General features: G+C 37.1%; 1 protein-coding gene across 1 annotated transcript in view; it reads left to right on the top strand.

Moving 5' to 3' along the window:
- PTEN (phosphatase and tensin homolog) overlaps positions 1–15,025 on the top strand; it is a 92,872-nt gene extending 77,847 nt beyond the window's left edge. The window contains exons 5-8 of the mRNA XM_047088577.1: positions 278–419; positions 5,345–5,511; positions 8,020–8,244; positions 11,520–15,025. Of these exons, the coding sequence (XP_046944533.1) occupies positions 278–419; positions 5,345–5,511; positions 8,020–8,244; positions 11,520–11,705 (720 nt within the window). The 3' untranslated portion in view covers positions 11,706–15,025. The remainder of the gene's footprint in view (positions 1–277; positions 420–5,344; positions 5,512–8,019; positions 8,245–11,519) is intronic.
- Positions 15,026–16,481: the final 1,456 nt, after the last annotated feature.

A 16,481-nucleotide genomic window follows, 5' to 3' on the forward strand; every position in this document is an offset into this window, starting at 1 on the left:
CGGGGAATTGCTGTGACCATTGAATAAATGAGGGTATTGTGATAACTAGATTTTAAGGGAGAAAAGTTCTTCTCGTATTTTCCTTTGTACTGATGTTGCTCTGATTTACTGTGTTGTTGGGGTGGATTTAAATATTAATCATTTAAGGTCAAATTTTTAATGTGTGTATGTTCTTCAGTGGGCACAACCCATGTAACCATAACAATTTGGTGAAATAACTATAATGGAATTTTTCTTTTGAATGTGGCTTTTCTTTCTTTTTTTTCCTGTCCACCAGGGAGTAACTATTCCCAGTCAGAGGCGCTATGTTTATTATTATAGCTACCTGTTAAAGAATCATCTGGATTATAGACCAGTGGCACTGTTGTTTCACAAGATGATGTTTGAAACTATTCCAATGTTCAGTGGCGGAACTTGCAGTAAGTGCTCTAAATTCTCATCCTTCCGTGTATGGAACACTTTTCTGAACATATGTAGAAGTTTACATAAAAATCTAGACAGAAACAACACTTAACATTTATGCAGGGGCATATATGTCTGAACTATTCAGACTAATTAAGTAGCTCAATTTAGCACATTGGACTAAGAAAGCCAATAAATGTAATGTCTTGGAAGCAAAACTGTATTTATGAAAGAAGCATTCTTTTCTGCATCTACCAAATGCAGCCTAAATTGTGATCAGATAACTGGGAAACCTATCCCATTAGAGATCTACCATCAGAGTGGCAGTGGGATTCGTTAGTTTATTGGTGTCGGGGCAGGGACTGATTCCTTGATATCTTAGGAAGACTAGATGGTGATAGTAATAGTGACTGGGACAATAAAAAGAAAAAAAATGATAAGACATGGTGAAAAGCTGAAGTATATTGAGAGAATAGGGTTGGGTCAAAGTATGTGGAGTATTAGAGAAAACCTGGATTTAGACCCAAGTTCCCATTCTAGCTCTGTCATTGCTGTACTGTGTAGCCCCGGGCACACCATCTACCTGTCTTTGTGTTTGCTTATCGATAAAATGAAGATATTTTGAGATCTGAAAACTTCCTAGATACATACTAACTAGAATAATGTCGGTGATGTCTGCCTCACATTGACCTCTGGCTTACCCTAACCTCCGTAAGCCTTCCTCAGTCACCCCAGTCCTGTTCTGCTTCTCTGCTATTCTTGGCTGGAGTTCTCAGCCAGCCTGGTAGGAGCCTTCATACTCAGACCCAGAGCAGTGAGTCAAGAGAGAACGCATAGAAGGAAGTATCATCCGACCCGTGAAAGATCAGACTGCTGCTGCTTTTTCCTGTATCAGAATTTTATCAGAAGCATATTAGCTCTGCCTTGGCAGTGATGAGCCATGCTGTCATGTTTAAGAAATACGTTTTATTTATTTATTATTTAGAGTGCAGTTTTGTAGTTGGTAGATAAGATCCCACTACATTATTTCTTCGAATGCCTCTAATAATATTTCAGTGAGGTTCTGTAATTTGTTAGTGATTTTAGTTTTTAGCTTTAAGTTTCGCTTCTGAAAATATGTACGTAATTAAAAAATTCTATCCCTAAATTAATGTGTACCTAGGAAATTAATTTCTTGGTTGTGTTTATCCTTTTCAATTAGGTGTAATCACCTTCACCTTATCTTTCCTACATTCTTAGAACTAGATGATTTCATCACGACCATAGATTTATTAATATAACATGTTATAGCCTTCTGAGAGACCTCACTGATGCTTTTGTCATCTCAGTACAATTTTTAAAAGTGCTGATAAAAGGCACAGCATAGGGAATATAGTCAGTGGTACTGAAATAGTGTTACATGGTGACAGATTGTACCCACATCTGTAGTGAGCACAGCATAACGTGTAGAGTTGTGGCATTACTGTGTTGTACACCTGAAACTAATATAACATTGTTATATTAGTCAGCTATATCAAAACAATAATAATGTTTTGATAAAAACTTCTAAATGCAAGGCACTGAACTGTCAGAGGTAATTGACATAGGGACTTAAATTCATAGAGGAGAAGGAAGAAGGAAGGAAAAACTCCTGCTCTTCCTGTAGGGTAGATATCAGGTTTAAGAGCCAAAAGAAAGGTATTACAGATTAGGGACATTTGCTAAGGGGAGAAGAACATTCAGTTCAGTAGTCTTATTATCTAGTGTAATTTTTTCACATTCACCTCTTCTAGCAAAAATCTGTCAGTTGTGCTCTGCCTGCTTCCACTTAAACATTGTGGTGGCCTTTTCTTTTTTGGTCTCTTCTCAGTATTACGTTTAAACTTTTAAAATTACTGACTACTGACATCTTTTTAATCTGTATCAGTTTTCTAGTTCTCCATTTATGCACTGTGATTTAATAGTATGTAATGAAGCTGTATTATAACAAAAGCAATACATAATTGAATGGGAGATTATATGTATAAGTTACAAATGGTATACTCAGAAAAATAAAAGTTTTGGGGCTTGTCAAATAGTTTCATGGAGGAAGTCGGATTCTCATTGAACATTGGAGAAAGCGTACAGTTTAGATTGGCATTAAAACCGAAGGAAGTATTACAGGCAATAGGAAATAGCTTGCATTGAAGCATACCAGTAGGAAATGAGCTGGACAGGAGTGTAGACACAGAGACTAGAAGAGGACTGGAATGTGTGGCTGACTCTAAGAGGACCTTGAATGGGGTTATCAGACTAGAGGTGATAAATACTATGGCATCAGTGACAATTCTGGAGGCACATGCTGTGTTTTAAGTGTGGCTTTGTAGGAAGTGGAGATTGCAAGATGGGGGAAAATGGGGGAAGGGAAACCAGTTGTGTGACTTGCCGTAAGCCAGATGCGCTTTGCTAAGGCGATCAGTGGGGTTTGATTACTTTTTGCTTTGCCATTTATATCTGGATATTTTGTCAGTTTTGATTCTGGCCATGTGATTAATACGCAGAGAGGTATGAAAGAAAAAATGAGTATCACGGAGACTTGGAGACATGAATGTGTTGGGTTTTAACCCCGTCTTAATCAGGTGAAGGTGAGCTGTTTACATGAAGATAGTGAGTGCTTGAAAGTACGGGTCTGACTGTTAGGTGTGAGTCTGTCGGATACTTTGGGGAGCATCAGGAAACAGAGCCAGAAGTTGACCAGCCTTCTACGGAAGGGTCACACGGGGCTGGGATGGTGAGGCCCAGAGGGGCTGGGATGGTGAGGCCCAGAGGGGCTGGGATGGTGAGGCCCAGAGGGGCTGGGATGGTGAGGCCCAGAGGGGCTGGGATGGTGAGGCCCAGAGGGGCTGGGATGGTGAGGATGGAGACGTGGAGTTGCAGGTTTGGGCTCAAGAGGAGATAAGGAGTCAGTGAAGAAAAGAAAACTTGTGAAAATAGAACATTTTCTGCAGAGCCGTCAGGGGTTAGCAGCCTTTTTCATATTTGAGAATTGTCTTAGTATTTTCTAAATAAAGGAAAAGCTATTCTACTTTTAACATCAAAGAGGGTTAAAATGTTAACAAGATGATCACTGTGATTTTTCTGTCAATACTCTATCAGTATGCACATGTCAAAAAAATGTAATTCTGATTTTTGTTTACCAGGTATTGACTTGTCATTTCTTTAGAACACAGTCACATCAAAGGAGAAATATCTGAACTGTGTCTAGAAGTCAGCAGAACCATACTCTTGTTGGACTTCTGATAAATTAGGTGTGAGATACCTAAAATGGGAAATTCACAATGTAGGGAAAATTATTTTCTTTAGTGATTTGAGAAAATCTTTTCCACTTAATTTTGTTAAAACTTTTTATCTTAGTTTTGGGGGTAAAGTCTAAGAAACACTGAATTGTAATTAGCTTATGAATTGATTTGACTATTCTGGGGTTCCTGAAGATACACATTTTAGTTGTAGTTCACTTGAAATCTGGCTTATACAGTTAATATGCAGTTTGAAGTCCTAAAATCAGGATTGTCAGGTTCTGAATTAGGAGTTTGAATTAATAAGATTACAAGGCATTTTCATCCTGGCCGATTTTTATCACAGTTTTGAAATCGTACCTTTTTGTTTGCTTCTTCAAGCTAGAAAATTTTGGAATCAGGTAAAATCCTGTAAAATGGCTCATTGTACTTTGAACCTTTAGTCAAGGGAGTGAAAATTATTGACAGATTGTTGGTAGAATGTTTCCCTTTTTTGGAGTGCCCTTTTTCTCATGATAAGTGCCTCACAAATTCATATTAGAAAAGCCCAGTATGTTATTATCAAACCGATTTATTATGTGAGTGCTGATACTGCTTTTGATATTGCATAGATGGGCCAGCACATGTTTATTAAACCAGAAAATTCATCTAGCTTGGATAAGCTTTTTGCTTTGTTCTCACTTGTTGGCCACATTCATAAACAATGTGATACTTCTTTTTTCATCTTTAAGGATGATGCCTTTTGATGCTGAGTATTTTATGCCTGTGTGTGTGTGTGTGTGTGTGTGTGTGTGTGTGTGTGTGTGTGAATGGAACATATACGAAAATTTCTAGTACTCTTTGCAGGCTTAGGATTTTACTTCTTGATTGTCTTGGCATATTTCCTTCAACACATACTTCTTATTCATAAGGTTACTCACCAAACCATGTAGTCCTTCCCTTTATTTTGAAACAGACAGGGGCCAAAGCCAAAATATGTGTTGATGAAAATGCAGTGTGTTTGGAGGGAGGGGGCTTGTGCTTCAATTGGTGCTTGAGTCTGTTGTATTTCTTTGCGAACATTTCACATCCTTTTCTTCCTGTTTCTCGTGATGATGGCTTTACATACCTTTAAGAAATAAAATGTGAGCTATAGGTAAAACAAATCCTGATTAATGTTTTGTTCTGTTTTGTTTATAAATATTCAGTCTTGCGTTTATGGAATTTCGTATAACTTTGTTACAGATTATGTTCTCATGCCTGTTGTGAACATGTAGCGGTTTGTACTTGGTGGGTTTTGTTACATGGTAGAGACTTTAAAATACTGCGGCAAATATGAATGTGCCAGGAAATTATTGTAGCACTTTAGTTATCAATCTAGTTTGTTAGGTATTTTACAACTTAATGTTAAAATTTGATGTTAACTGCAGTGCCAGAAGTCTAATGTTGGGACTTACTGTTTGTAAAACAGATTGGTTTTCATACAGTGAGTAAGAACCTTATGTTGAAGGTACAAGTTAGAGAAACTTTTGGACTGATTATGTTTTTTGACCTTAGTTTTTCCGTTGATTTGTCTTAGATCAGGGTTACAGATGCAGAATTACTGTTTTGTGTATATTGCTAATAGTAATCATTGAAACAGTTTTTGGCAGTCTGGTACTTGAAGGCATTTCCTGTGAAATGATGCTAATGTGTATCTCACCACGCAGATCCTCAGTTTGTGGTCTGCCAGCTCAAGGTGAAGATCTATTCCTCCAATTCGGGACCCACACGACGGGAAGACAAGTTCATGTACTTCGAGTTCCCTCAGCCGCTGCCTGTGTGTGGTGACATCAAAGTAGAGTTCTTCCACAAACAGAACAAGATGCTAAAAAAGGTTTGCACTTTACTCGTAGTGGGAAAAATACCCGGACTCACCATCCCTCGGACGGCGACCTTAGATCTTTCGCTTAAAATACTTGGTTAAGCAGAAATCATTTTGTAAGGAGAGATTATAAGATATATTTTATGACAGACATTCATGAATTATAATTGGTTTTCTGTTGAATCTGCACACGCTTTGCGTACTACAGCATTGATGAGCCATTCCGATGGTAAAAAGTCTTATTAGAAGGGAAAGTCCTTATGACATATTCTAATTTGAGATGAACGTTCTTTAAGTTGGTTATGCAGATAAATTTTGTAAAAGTATTAAAGATTGTATACCCCATTAAATCAGTTATAATCCTTCTGGAAAGGATGAGCAGGCACTAAGAAATTAGCAAGGGGCTATCAGTTTGTAGAAGATTTAGTGTATATGTATAAATAAAGATGTGTTTCATGGTCTTGTGTAATGACACAACCCATTTCCCCCCCATTAGGGTTCATGTTTCCTGAAACCAGATCATTTTATATTTAACTTCCTCAAGTTTATCGAATATTTTGAATTTTAGATAGAAGATCTGTTAATATGCAAAGGAAGTAATAAAGAATGAAAACAGTGTGTTATTAAATATGCAGGTTTAGGAAGTTAGTGAGGTTTGCGTCTTACTGAGCTAAGTTATAGGGAATGCAAGAGCTCATTCTTAAACTATCTTGGCTTACAATACTGAGTGAACATTTAAGGTGAGTGTGCCTAAGGTGCAAACTTTTGGGGTAGTAGTGAACAAAAATACTACCTTTGTATGTTGATACTGCTCATGGAACATGCTAGATAATGTATTGCCAGTCTTTAGACATTCTCAGTAATAGGACTGATTTGTTTTCCTGATATTTAGCTTTAAAAAAAAAAATAAGAGGACGTTTCATTTATTACAAAAATTTTAAATTCTACTTTGACTTATCCAAAGAAATACAGTCTCCTATATCCAGAATCCACAAAGCTGGGAATCCACATAGCTCTACAAAATGTTGAGCTGGTTTTTTTTCCACCAGAAACCCATTTCCTACCTATTCTGTATAAATGAAAGTTAAATATATCTCAGTAACTTTGGAAAATTATTTTTCAATAATCCAGGAAGCATTAGCAAGTGTTTTAAAATTAAGGTAAGTATTTCTTTTCCTTCTATTTGTTATAAGACTGGTACACATAAAGTTTTATATTTTCTTTTGAAAACAGGCACCTGCATCACTGTTTCCCTATACCTTTAGGAGTGCATAAGTTCTTATTTCAGTTATCGTCTGTACATTACTTTAATCCATGCAGAATTTAAGATTAGATCATTATTTGTAATACATCTGTATCTGGGATTACTTTATGTTTATTTCCATTTTATGTGATTTCCCCTACCTTTTAGAAATGTTGCTGTGATTTAAACAAAAACCATTGTAGTGTAATCAGTTATCTATACAGAATCCACACTTGTGGAGATTTAAATATTACTAGCTTATGTTCTTCTGACTCTAAGTAAAATATGTATATAGTTACTAATCAATGACTTTGCTAAAATAATTGCAATTAATATTTTTTAAAAGACTTATATATGACATTGCTAGGTACTGTTAAAAGATAAAAAGACAGTTAAATGTAAGATACTTAAAGGTCTTACCATCTTTCTGGGAAAATAACAGAACTTGAGGATAAATTAGAATAAAGGATTTAACCGGCAATTTAAATGAGATGAGATGCCACAAGGAGGCTGCGCATCATTAACTGTCAGGTGATCCGTACAGGCCAACTTCCAGTAATTAGGAGGGGGGAGAGAGAGAGCATTTTGTGTGTTGGTCAGGAAAGGCTTCAAGTCATGAACTTCTGGTGTGTTTTTGATTAACAAGACCTCATATTATAAGTAAGAAGCGATTTTTTAAAAATAGGCATTTTATAACATAAAAAAAGTCAGAATTGCTGGTCTTCCTTCCCCCACATTGTGAAAGTCTCCAAACATACACTCGTACTGTCGTGTGAGGAACAGGAGCCACCTAATGTTTGTTTGTATTTTGCTTCAGAAGTAGAAATGTACCCGCCTTGCGATCTTGAGAAGTTGTGCTGACTTTTCAGGAACGTTTATTAAATTCGTAATAGATAACTTGTTGAGACAGAGGAAATTAAATCCACTTACGATTTTTTTTTTAAATACATACATACATATGAACTCAAAACATTTCTTAAAGCTAACATTAGACAAGAAAGGTGATATTTTACTTAAGGCTTTAAAACAAAAGTAAGTTATTTTGGAACTTGTGGAGTTCCATTTTTGGTCTAAAATTTGAACAAAAGAATAATCTTATGTGAGTTAGATGTGGCAGATAACCCAGACTGCCAAGTTTTGTGTGTTTGTCTTTATTCAAAATATCAAACGACACATGGCTTATGTTACTGACTTCTTGGGGCAGATTGTTGAATATAGGGGATATATTTTCTTCTTTAAAAAAATTTACAATCTGTCTTTTTTTTTTTTTTTTTAAGGACAAAATGTTTCACTTTTGGGTAAATACATTCTTCATACCAGGACCAGAGGAAACCTCAGAAAAAGTAGAAAATGGAAGTCTATGTGATCAAGAAATTGATAGTATTTGCAGTATAGAGCGTGCAGATAATGACAAGGAATATCTAGTACTCACTTTAACAAAAAATGATCTCGACAAAGCAAATAAAGACAAGGCCAACCGATACTTTTCTCCAAATTTTAAGGTCAGTCAAAAACATTTTGAGGAATTGTTGGGTGGCTCTGTGTATGTGTGTGTCTAATTTTAGGTGTATAGCTGGTGAAGGACTTGGCATGACTAAGTTTTAAATTAAGTACTATTTGGAAGCAATATTTACATATCAGTAACTTGAGTTTCTAACAAGGATGCACACAGAGTAAAGAAAAAAAAAGTATGTTTTTTTTCTTTTCTTAACCCTCTTCTGTGTGGTTGTTTGGTGAAATCTGAGGCAGGGGTTGGGAAGGGGAGTTAAGTTTAAGCAGGATGTGCAGTAGGACTGGGGGAAGAAAGAAGTAGAAGGGAGCTCAGTCATTTGGGAATGACTTCTAGGGAATGTTCTTACAATTCCTACCTTTGTCCCCTTCCCATATGTTCTCAACTCCACAGAGTGATCTTAAAATAGACGTGATTGTGTCACTCCTGTTCATCCTTTTTAAAGACCTTGTGGTTTTTTGATAGGACCTACAAGGACCTACCTAATTCAGCACAGGCCTCCCTCCTACATCGGCACTAGCCATATGCCCCCTGCTCCCCGAGAGTCCCCCATTCTGGGCTGTCTTCAGTTCTTCCACAGGCTAAGCTCTCCTGCCTCCAGTCCTTTTGGTTTTTTTTTTCTCCCTGTACCTCTCGACCCTCCGCCTTTCCCCTGCCCTTCCCGCACTCGGCCTTCCTGTTGTAGCCTTAGCTTCGGTCTCTCGTGCCCTGGAAGGCCTTCGCTCATCATCCTCTGGTGTTAATCCCATTCTAAAACTCTGTCCGCTTCCTCATATTGTGGAAGTATTTGCTTCATTTACTTTTATCTATATGTGATGTGTGTGTGTATTTCTGCTCCTGTCTATAGATAAGAATTTTCTATGAAAAGCTGATCTATAAATATTTCCAAGTGGTTAGTTTGCCCTTTTTCTCTCCTTTCTTATTTCTTATTCTACTTGATCCTCCCCCTCTTTATTTCACCGTACCCTTCTCCTTTCTCTTTTAAAAAATTCTCTCTTCCTTGTTTTGCCTCATTCCATTTTTGTAGTATACAACAAGCCTAACTATAGCTTGTAAGTATAAGAATATTGCTAGTAATAATAAAAATAAAGGGGCTACATATTTTAAGTGAAAATAAATCCATTTTTAAGTGGCTTTAGATCTTACATTTCTTTTAAGTGTCTATAAGTGTCTTTTAAATTTTTTTTTTTTTCAACGTTTTTTATTTATTTTTGGGACAGAGAGAGACAGAGTATGAACGGGGGAGGGGCAGAGAGAGAGGGAGACACAGAATCGGAAACAGGCTCCAGGCTCCGAGCCATCAGCCCAGAGCCTGACGCGGGGCTCGAACTCCCGGACCGCGAGATCGTGACCTGGCTGAAGTCGGACGCTTAACCGACTGCGCCACCCAGGCGCCCCTATAAGTGTCTTTTAGAATTCACGGGTTTCCATTGATGATGGTCTTTTACCTAGCACTGTATTTTCCTTAATTACTAGCTTTTACAGTGTGACGTCCTCTAGTTTTATTGTTTTCTGTTTTAATATCACAAGAATATGTATTTGCGATTACATATAGAAAGTATTTCAGTTATCAGTAAACAAGTACCATAATACGGTAAGTGCTTGTGAACAAATAAAGCGGAGATCATTTGGTGTGTGTTTTTAGGTGGATAGTTAAGAGAAGTCCTCTACAAGCAGGTGACATTTAATCAGGGCCTTACATGAAACGAGTGAGCTATATAAATACCTAGGGAAAGAGAGAAGGACAGAGACAGTTACAGAAGTCCTGAGACAGGAATAATTTGGGTAGTTTTGAGGAGTGAGTCTGCGTGTGAAGACGTTGGTGTGTTTTCAGCCCAGGATGGATGTAATCTGAATTTTGTCTTTAAAAGTTCATTCTGTCTACTCCTTCAAAATGTAGACTGGAGAGGAGAGTAGGGAGAGGAGGCAAGAACGGAGCTGTGAGGTGAGTTGAGAAGCTGTTGCTGTGGTTTAATCCAGTGGAGACGGTGCTTGCTTGGACTAGCGTGGTGGCTGTGGGGCACAATGAAAAGCTGTCAGGGTGGGGACGGATGGTATTTTGGAGGTGGAACTGAAAGGAGTTACTGATGGAACGGGTTTTGGGTGGAAGAGAAGAATTGATGAAGACTGTTGGACCATGGGGGAGGGGCTTCCTGCCAGATCTCCCCGAAGCCTCACGTCCACCACCTACTAGATATGTGGCCCTCAGCAAGTTGCCTGAACTTTCTGGGCCTTAGCTTCCTCACCTTTAAAACAGAAATACCTGCCTTTGTTGACTTGTTTGACAGTTAACTCGGCTGTGCCTGTAAAAAGGCCCTTGGTCCACTGTTCTGATCACTGGGTGATGTTCTCTCCTCATGGGAGGTTTTTAGGGCTGATGGGATCCTAAACATCATTGTTGATCAGTATTTTTATGATATAGCATTTGTATTTGTTTTTTTTTTTTTTTTTTAATTTTTTTTTTTCAACGTTTATTTATTTTTGGGACAGAGAGAGACAGAGCATGAACGGGGGAGGGGCAGAGAGAGAGGGAGACACAGAATCGGAAACAGGCTCCAGGCTCTGAGCCATCAGCCCAGAGCCTGACGCGGGGCTCGAACTCACGGACCGCGAGATCGTGACCTGGCTGAAGTCGGACGCTTAACCGACTGCGCCACCCAGGCGCCCCTCTTTTTTTTTTTTTTTTTTTTAATTTTTTTTTTCAACGTTTATTTATTTTTGGGACAGAGAGAGACAGAGCATGAACGGGGGAGGGGCAGAGAGAGAGGGAGACACAGAATCGGAAACAGGCTCCAGGCTCTGAGCCATCAGCCCAGAGCCTGACGCGGGGCTATAGCATTTGTATTTGTTCAGTATCATTTGTATCAGAAAACATATTGAGGTTCAGACAGGTAGTAAGTGAAATGTTCTTTCGGAACTCAGCTCTTTGTACGTTGAATTTCGAGATTGAAAATACATTTTGTAAACTTGATGAACTTCAGGCTCAGTGCATTTCTTTTGTAGAATTATTTAGTCCATGCTTGCAGCTTATGCTTATTAAAGACTAGTATTTTAACATTCCAGTATAACTTTTTAGTGTATTGTAAGAAAGAACATAGAGGGAATCTGAAGAAGAGGGTCATTTAAAAGGCAGCTGCCTTTTAAAGATCATATTTGTCGTAGCACTTTTAAAAACAAATCTGTTAAATTACTTAGTAAAGATCTCTATTTTTTAAGATTAGTCAGATTTATGGATTTTTCCATTTAAACCTTCTCTTTTTTCTCCAGGTGAAGCTGTACTTCACAAAAACAGTAGAGGAGCCATCAAATCCAGAGGCTAGCAGTTCAACTTCTGTAACACCAGATGTTAGTGACAATGAACCTGATCATTATAGATATTCTGACACCACTGACTCTGATCCAGAGAATGAACCTTTTGATGAAGATCAGCATACACAAATTACAAAAGTCTGAATTTTTTTTTTTTATCAAGAGGGATAAAACACCATGAAAACAAACTTGAATAAACTGAAATTGGACCTTTTTTTTTTAATGGCAATAGGACATTGTGTCAGATTACCAGTTAATAGGAACAATTCTCTTTTCCTGACCAATCTTGTTTTACCCTATACATCCACAGGGTTTTGACACTTGTTGTCCAGTTGAAAAAAGGTTGTGTAGCTGTGTCATGTATATACCTTTTTGTGTCAAAAGGACATTTAAAATTCAATTAGGATAAATAAAGATGGCACTTTCCCATTTTATTCCAGTTTTATAAAAAGTGGAGACAGACTGATGTGTATACGTAGGAATTTCTCATTTTGTGTTCTGTCACCAACTGAAGTGGCTAAAGAGTTTTGTGACATACAGGTTCACATCCTACCCCTCTGCACTTGTGGCAACAGAGAAGTTTGCAGTTGGCTAAGAGGAGTTTCTCGAGGGTTCCGCTACATTCTCATGCATGTGTTCGGGTCGGGGATGGAGGGAGTGCTCAGAAAGGGATGGGTTTCACGCTGGACTCTGGACCGTATGCCGTCTCCAGCTATTTCCACGCACCTTTCTTTAGCATGCTACAGTTATTAATCTGGACGTTTGAGGAATTGGCCGCTGTCACTGCTTGTTGTTTTGTGCATTTTTTTTTTTTAAGCATATTGGTGCTAGAAAAGGCAGCTAGAGGGAGTGAATCTGTATTGGGGTACAGGAATGAACCTTCCACAACTTGTTAAGAATCCACAAATGAAGGGATATAAAAATAATGTGGTCATAGATAAGAAACACAGCAACAATGACTTAACCATATAAATGTGGAGGCTATCAACACAGAATGGGCTTGAAACATTTTAAAAATTGACAATGACTTATTAAATATGTTTTCTCACTTGTAGTGACCGCTCCATCTCCTGTGTAATCAAGGCCAGTGCGAAAAGTCAGATGCTATTAGTACCTACATCAGTCGACTGCATACACTTACGTTATTAGTTTTCAATCATATACCTGCTGTGGATGCTTCATGTGCTGCCTGCAAGCTGCTTTTTTTCTCATTGAATATAAAATATTTTGTAATGCTGCACAGGAAATTTCAATTTGAGATTCTACAGTAAGCGTTTTTTTTCTTTAAAGATTTATGATGCACTTATTCAATCCGATAGCTGTCAGCCGTCCCACCCTTTTGACCTTACACATTCTATTACAATGAGTTTTGCAGTTTTGCACATTTTTTAAATGTCATTAACTGTTAGGGAATTTTACTTGAATACTGAATACATATAATGTTTATATTTAAAAGGACATTATTTGTGTTAAAAAGGAAATTAGAGTTGCAGTAAATTTTCAACACTGCACAAATAATAAGGCATTTACTTCTTCAGTAGAAATTGTCCCACATAATGCTTTTATCGATTTTTATTGAAAGAATAGATTTTTTTTTTTTTTTTTTAATGTGCAGTGTTGAATCATTTCTTCATAGTGCTAGAGTTAGGACTAGGGCTTCAATTTCACTTCTTAAATATCATATATTTGATATGCCCAGACTGCATATGATTTAAGCAGAATACAACTACTATTGTAAAGCTAATGTGAAGATGTTATTAAAAAGAAGTCCCCCCACCCCCGAAATTTGGTGTCTTTCAAATTCTACCCTGACCTTGAACCATTGAAATATCCAGCCAATTGATTTCTTAATGGTGTAAAATCTCATTTTCAATAACTTCTTGGTGCTGAAATTGTTCACTAGCTGTGGTCTGACCCTAGTTAATTTACAAATACAGATTGCATTAGGACCTATTAGAGCAGCATTTTTAGAGTTTGATGGTGAACAGATTAGGCAGAACTTCATCAAAAATATTCTTGGTATATATAATGTTGACATGTTTTCCATACCTCATCAGTTTCATTCAACAAATAAAAAGTTTTTAAATTTTTAACAAAGCTCTTAGGATTTACACATTTGTATTGAAACATTGATATACAGAGAACTGATTGCTCACCAGTTAAATTGGTAAAGTTAGAGACAACTGTTGCTAAGATCTCAGCATTGAAATTTATATGCCACCTTTTCTTTCGTAAAAGCTGAAAATTGTTGACTAAAATGAAAATCAACTATTCATGTTTTGATGATAGTTATTAATACTGTTATTTGTTACACTTTTGGGCACAGTATATATTAAAACATAACTTGTGTTGTTCCAATATGTAACATGGAGGGCCAGGTCATAAATAATGACGTTATAATGGGCTTTTGCACTGTTATTATCTTTCCTTTGGAATGTGAAGGTCTGAATGAGGGTTTTGATTTTGAATGTTTCAATGTTTTTGAGAAGCCTTGCTTACATTTTATGGTGTAGTCATTGGAAATGGAAAAATGGCATTATATATATATATATTATATATATAAATATATATTATACATACTACTCCCCTTTATTTCAGTTACCATCCCCATAGAATTTGACAAGAATTGCTATGACTGAAAGGTTTTTGAGTCCTAATTAAAACTTTATTTATGACAGTATTCATAATTAGCCTGAAATGCATTCTGTAGGTAATCTCTTTGAGTTTCTGGAATGTTTTCTTACTTAGACTCTTTGGATGTGCAGCCGCTTACATGTCTGAAGTTACTTGAAGGCATCACTTTTAAGAAAGCTTACAATTGGGCCCTGTACCATCACAAGTCCTCTGTAGCTCCTCTTGAACATTTTTTTTGCCATAATTATTAAGGCGTAGTTGAAGAAATAGCATCACCATTCTTTGCTGTGGCACAGGTTATAAACTTAAGTGGAGTTTACCGGCAGCATCAGATGTTTCAGCTTTAAAAAGTAAAAGTAGGGTACAAGTTACATGTTTAGTTCTAGAAAATTTGTGCAATATGTTCATAACGATGGCTGTGGTTGCCACAAAGTGCCTCGTTTACCTTTAAATACTGTCAATGTGTCGTGCATGCGGACGGAGGGGTGGAACTGTGCACCGGAGGGCTCGAACTGCAGTGTCTGGCCCAGCTGCCTTCTACCCTGCCAGTTCAGAAGTTCAATCTGTTTTCATATCGATTATATATACTAAAAAATTTCAGTCTGTTAAACAGCCTCACTCTGATTCAGCCTCTTCAGATACTCTTGTGCTGTGCAGCAGTGGCTCTGTGTGTAAATGCTATGCACTGAGGATACACAAAAAAATACGATGTGTACAGGATAATGCCTCATACCAATCAGATGTCCATTTGTTATTGTGTTTGTTAACAACCCTTTATCTCTTAGTGTTATAAACTCCACTTAAAACTGATTAAAGTCTCATTCTTGTCATTGTGTGGGTGTTTTATTAAATGAGAGTGTAACTTAAATCGCTTAAATCTATTGAAATTTTAAATGATGGGCAGCCAAATGTGATTAAGTTTTCTGTAAGTTTTCTTTTTCCTTGCTGTCCTGCAAAGCCTGCAGTTATAAAAACATGGGCCTTTGTCAGCTTGGGAGTAGAGTATCCGTCTACTCATGTTTAAGAGAGGCACTTTTTTTTTAGGGCCTTAGCACTTCATAAATTCTTTCAAGCACATTAAGTAGCATTCTAATCCTGAAAAAGTTCAGGATTCTTGAAAAGTTCTGCCTTTTTTTCCCCCCTTTTTCTTTTTCTTTTCTTTAATTTTCTCTCTCTTCTCTTCCCTTCTTCTTCTTCTTCTTTTTTTTTTTTTTTTCCTACTGAGCCAGATGTCTGAAGATAGTTTCCCCAAATGGATTTCAGATTTCAACTTTGTGACTTTTCCATTCTTTGTGATTCTGTAGAGACTGCCGGCAACATATGGGAAGCTTCATCTACTCATTGTGACTTGTGCCATTTACAAGTTGATATTCCAGAGTAGTCTGGAAGACTTTGTGTACTTGAATTAATCTGGTTATTTCTAATGTTCTTCAGGGTTTAAAGACGAAGGCGTATCCTTTCAACAAAGCATAGCAAGACAATAAGTGAAAGTGTAGCTTGCACCAATGTTTTGAAAATAAAGCAGACCACTTAGGTAACAGCGGAATTTAATGTGATTTCAAGTTTACATTTTCTCACGTGACTTTTTTAAAAAATGAACGTGAATAATGTATCATCTAAACTATGAAAAGTGTGGGTATGCACACAGGTTTATTTTTTACTTTTAGGTCTATTAAGCATGGACGAAAACTATACTGGGGTTTTAAATGACTGTGTTTTATAAGAAGATCTTGGTGATGTCTGAAAAATAGGAATTTAATGGCAATTTTGTTTTTATTGCATGTTTTCACTACAGTGTAGTTTGAGCTAGTTTGGTGAAGTGAATGCCATCACCATTTCCATTGAGAATTAAAAATCACCAGTGTTTAACATGCAGGCTTCTAAAGGCAGACAAAAAATCAAACCCTTAAATCTGATGAATTTGCTGCTAACGTCCCAACTCTTTTTGTTCTTTTATTCCTGCCAGATAGAGTAGCCAGACATCTAAGACTTAGTCTTAAACGACGTAAGTAGAAGTTTTGATTCGGAGTGCCGTTAACTAGCACAGAGAGAAAGGTTTGTGAATGGAACAGTATAATCAGTCTAAACTGGTGTAAGGACAGTATTTTAAACTTTTAAAGATGAGATGTTAGGGACTGGTTTTTCTATAGAAGTAGATTGCTGTAGGAAGCCTAATGATTAAGTTGCTTCTCCATGTTGTTGTTGTTGTTGTTGTTGTTAATTTTGGAGCAAGTCTGTTCCTTTATAACCATGATCTTGCTATTTTTCCATCCTTCAAGAGGGCTT

The sequence above is a fragment of the Lynx rufus genome, unplaced genomic scaffold (assembly GCF_022079265.1).
Source record: "Lynx rufus isolate CCGP_SWC_20201006 ecotype Redwood Valley unplaced genomic scaffold, mLynRuf1.p SCAF_25, whole genome shotgun sequence".
NCBI lineage: Eukaryota > Metazoa > Chordata > Mammalia > Carnivora > Felidae > Lynx > Lynx rufus.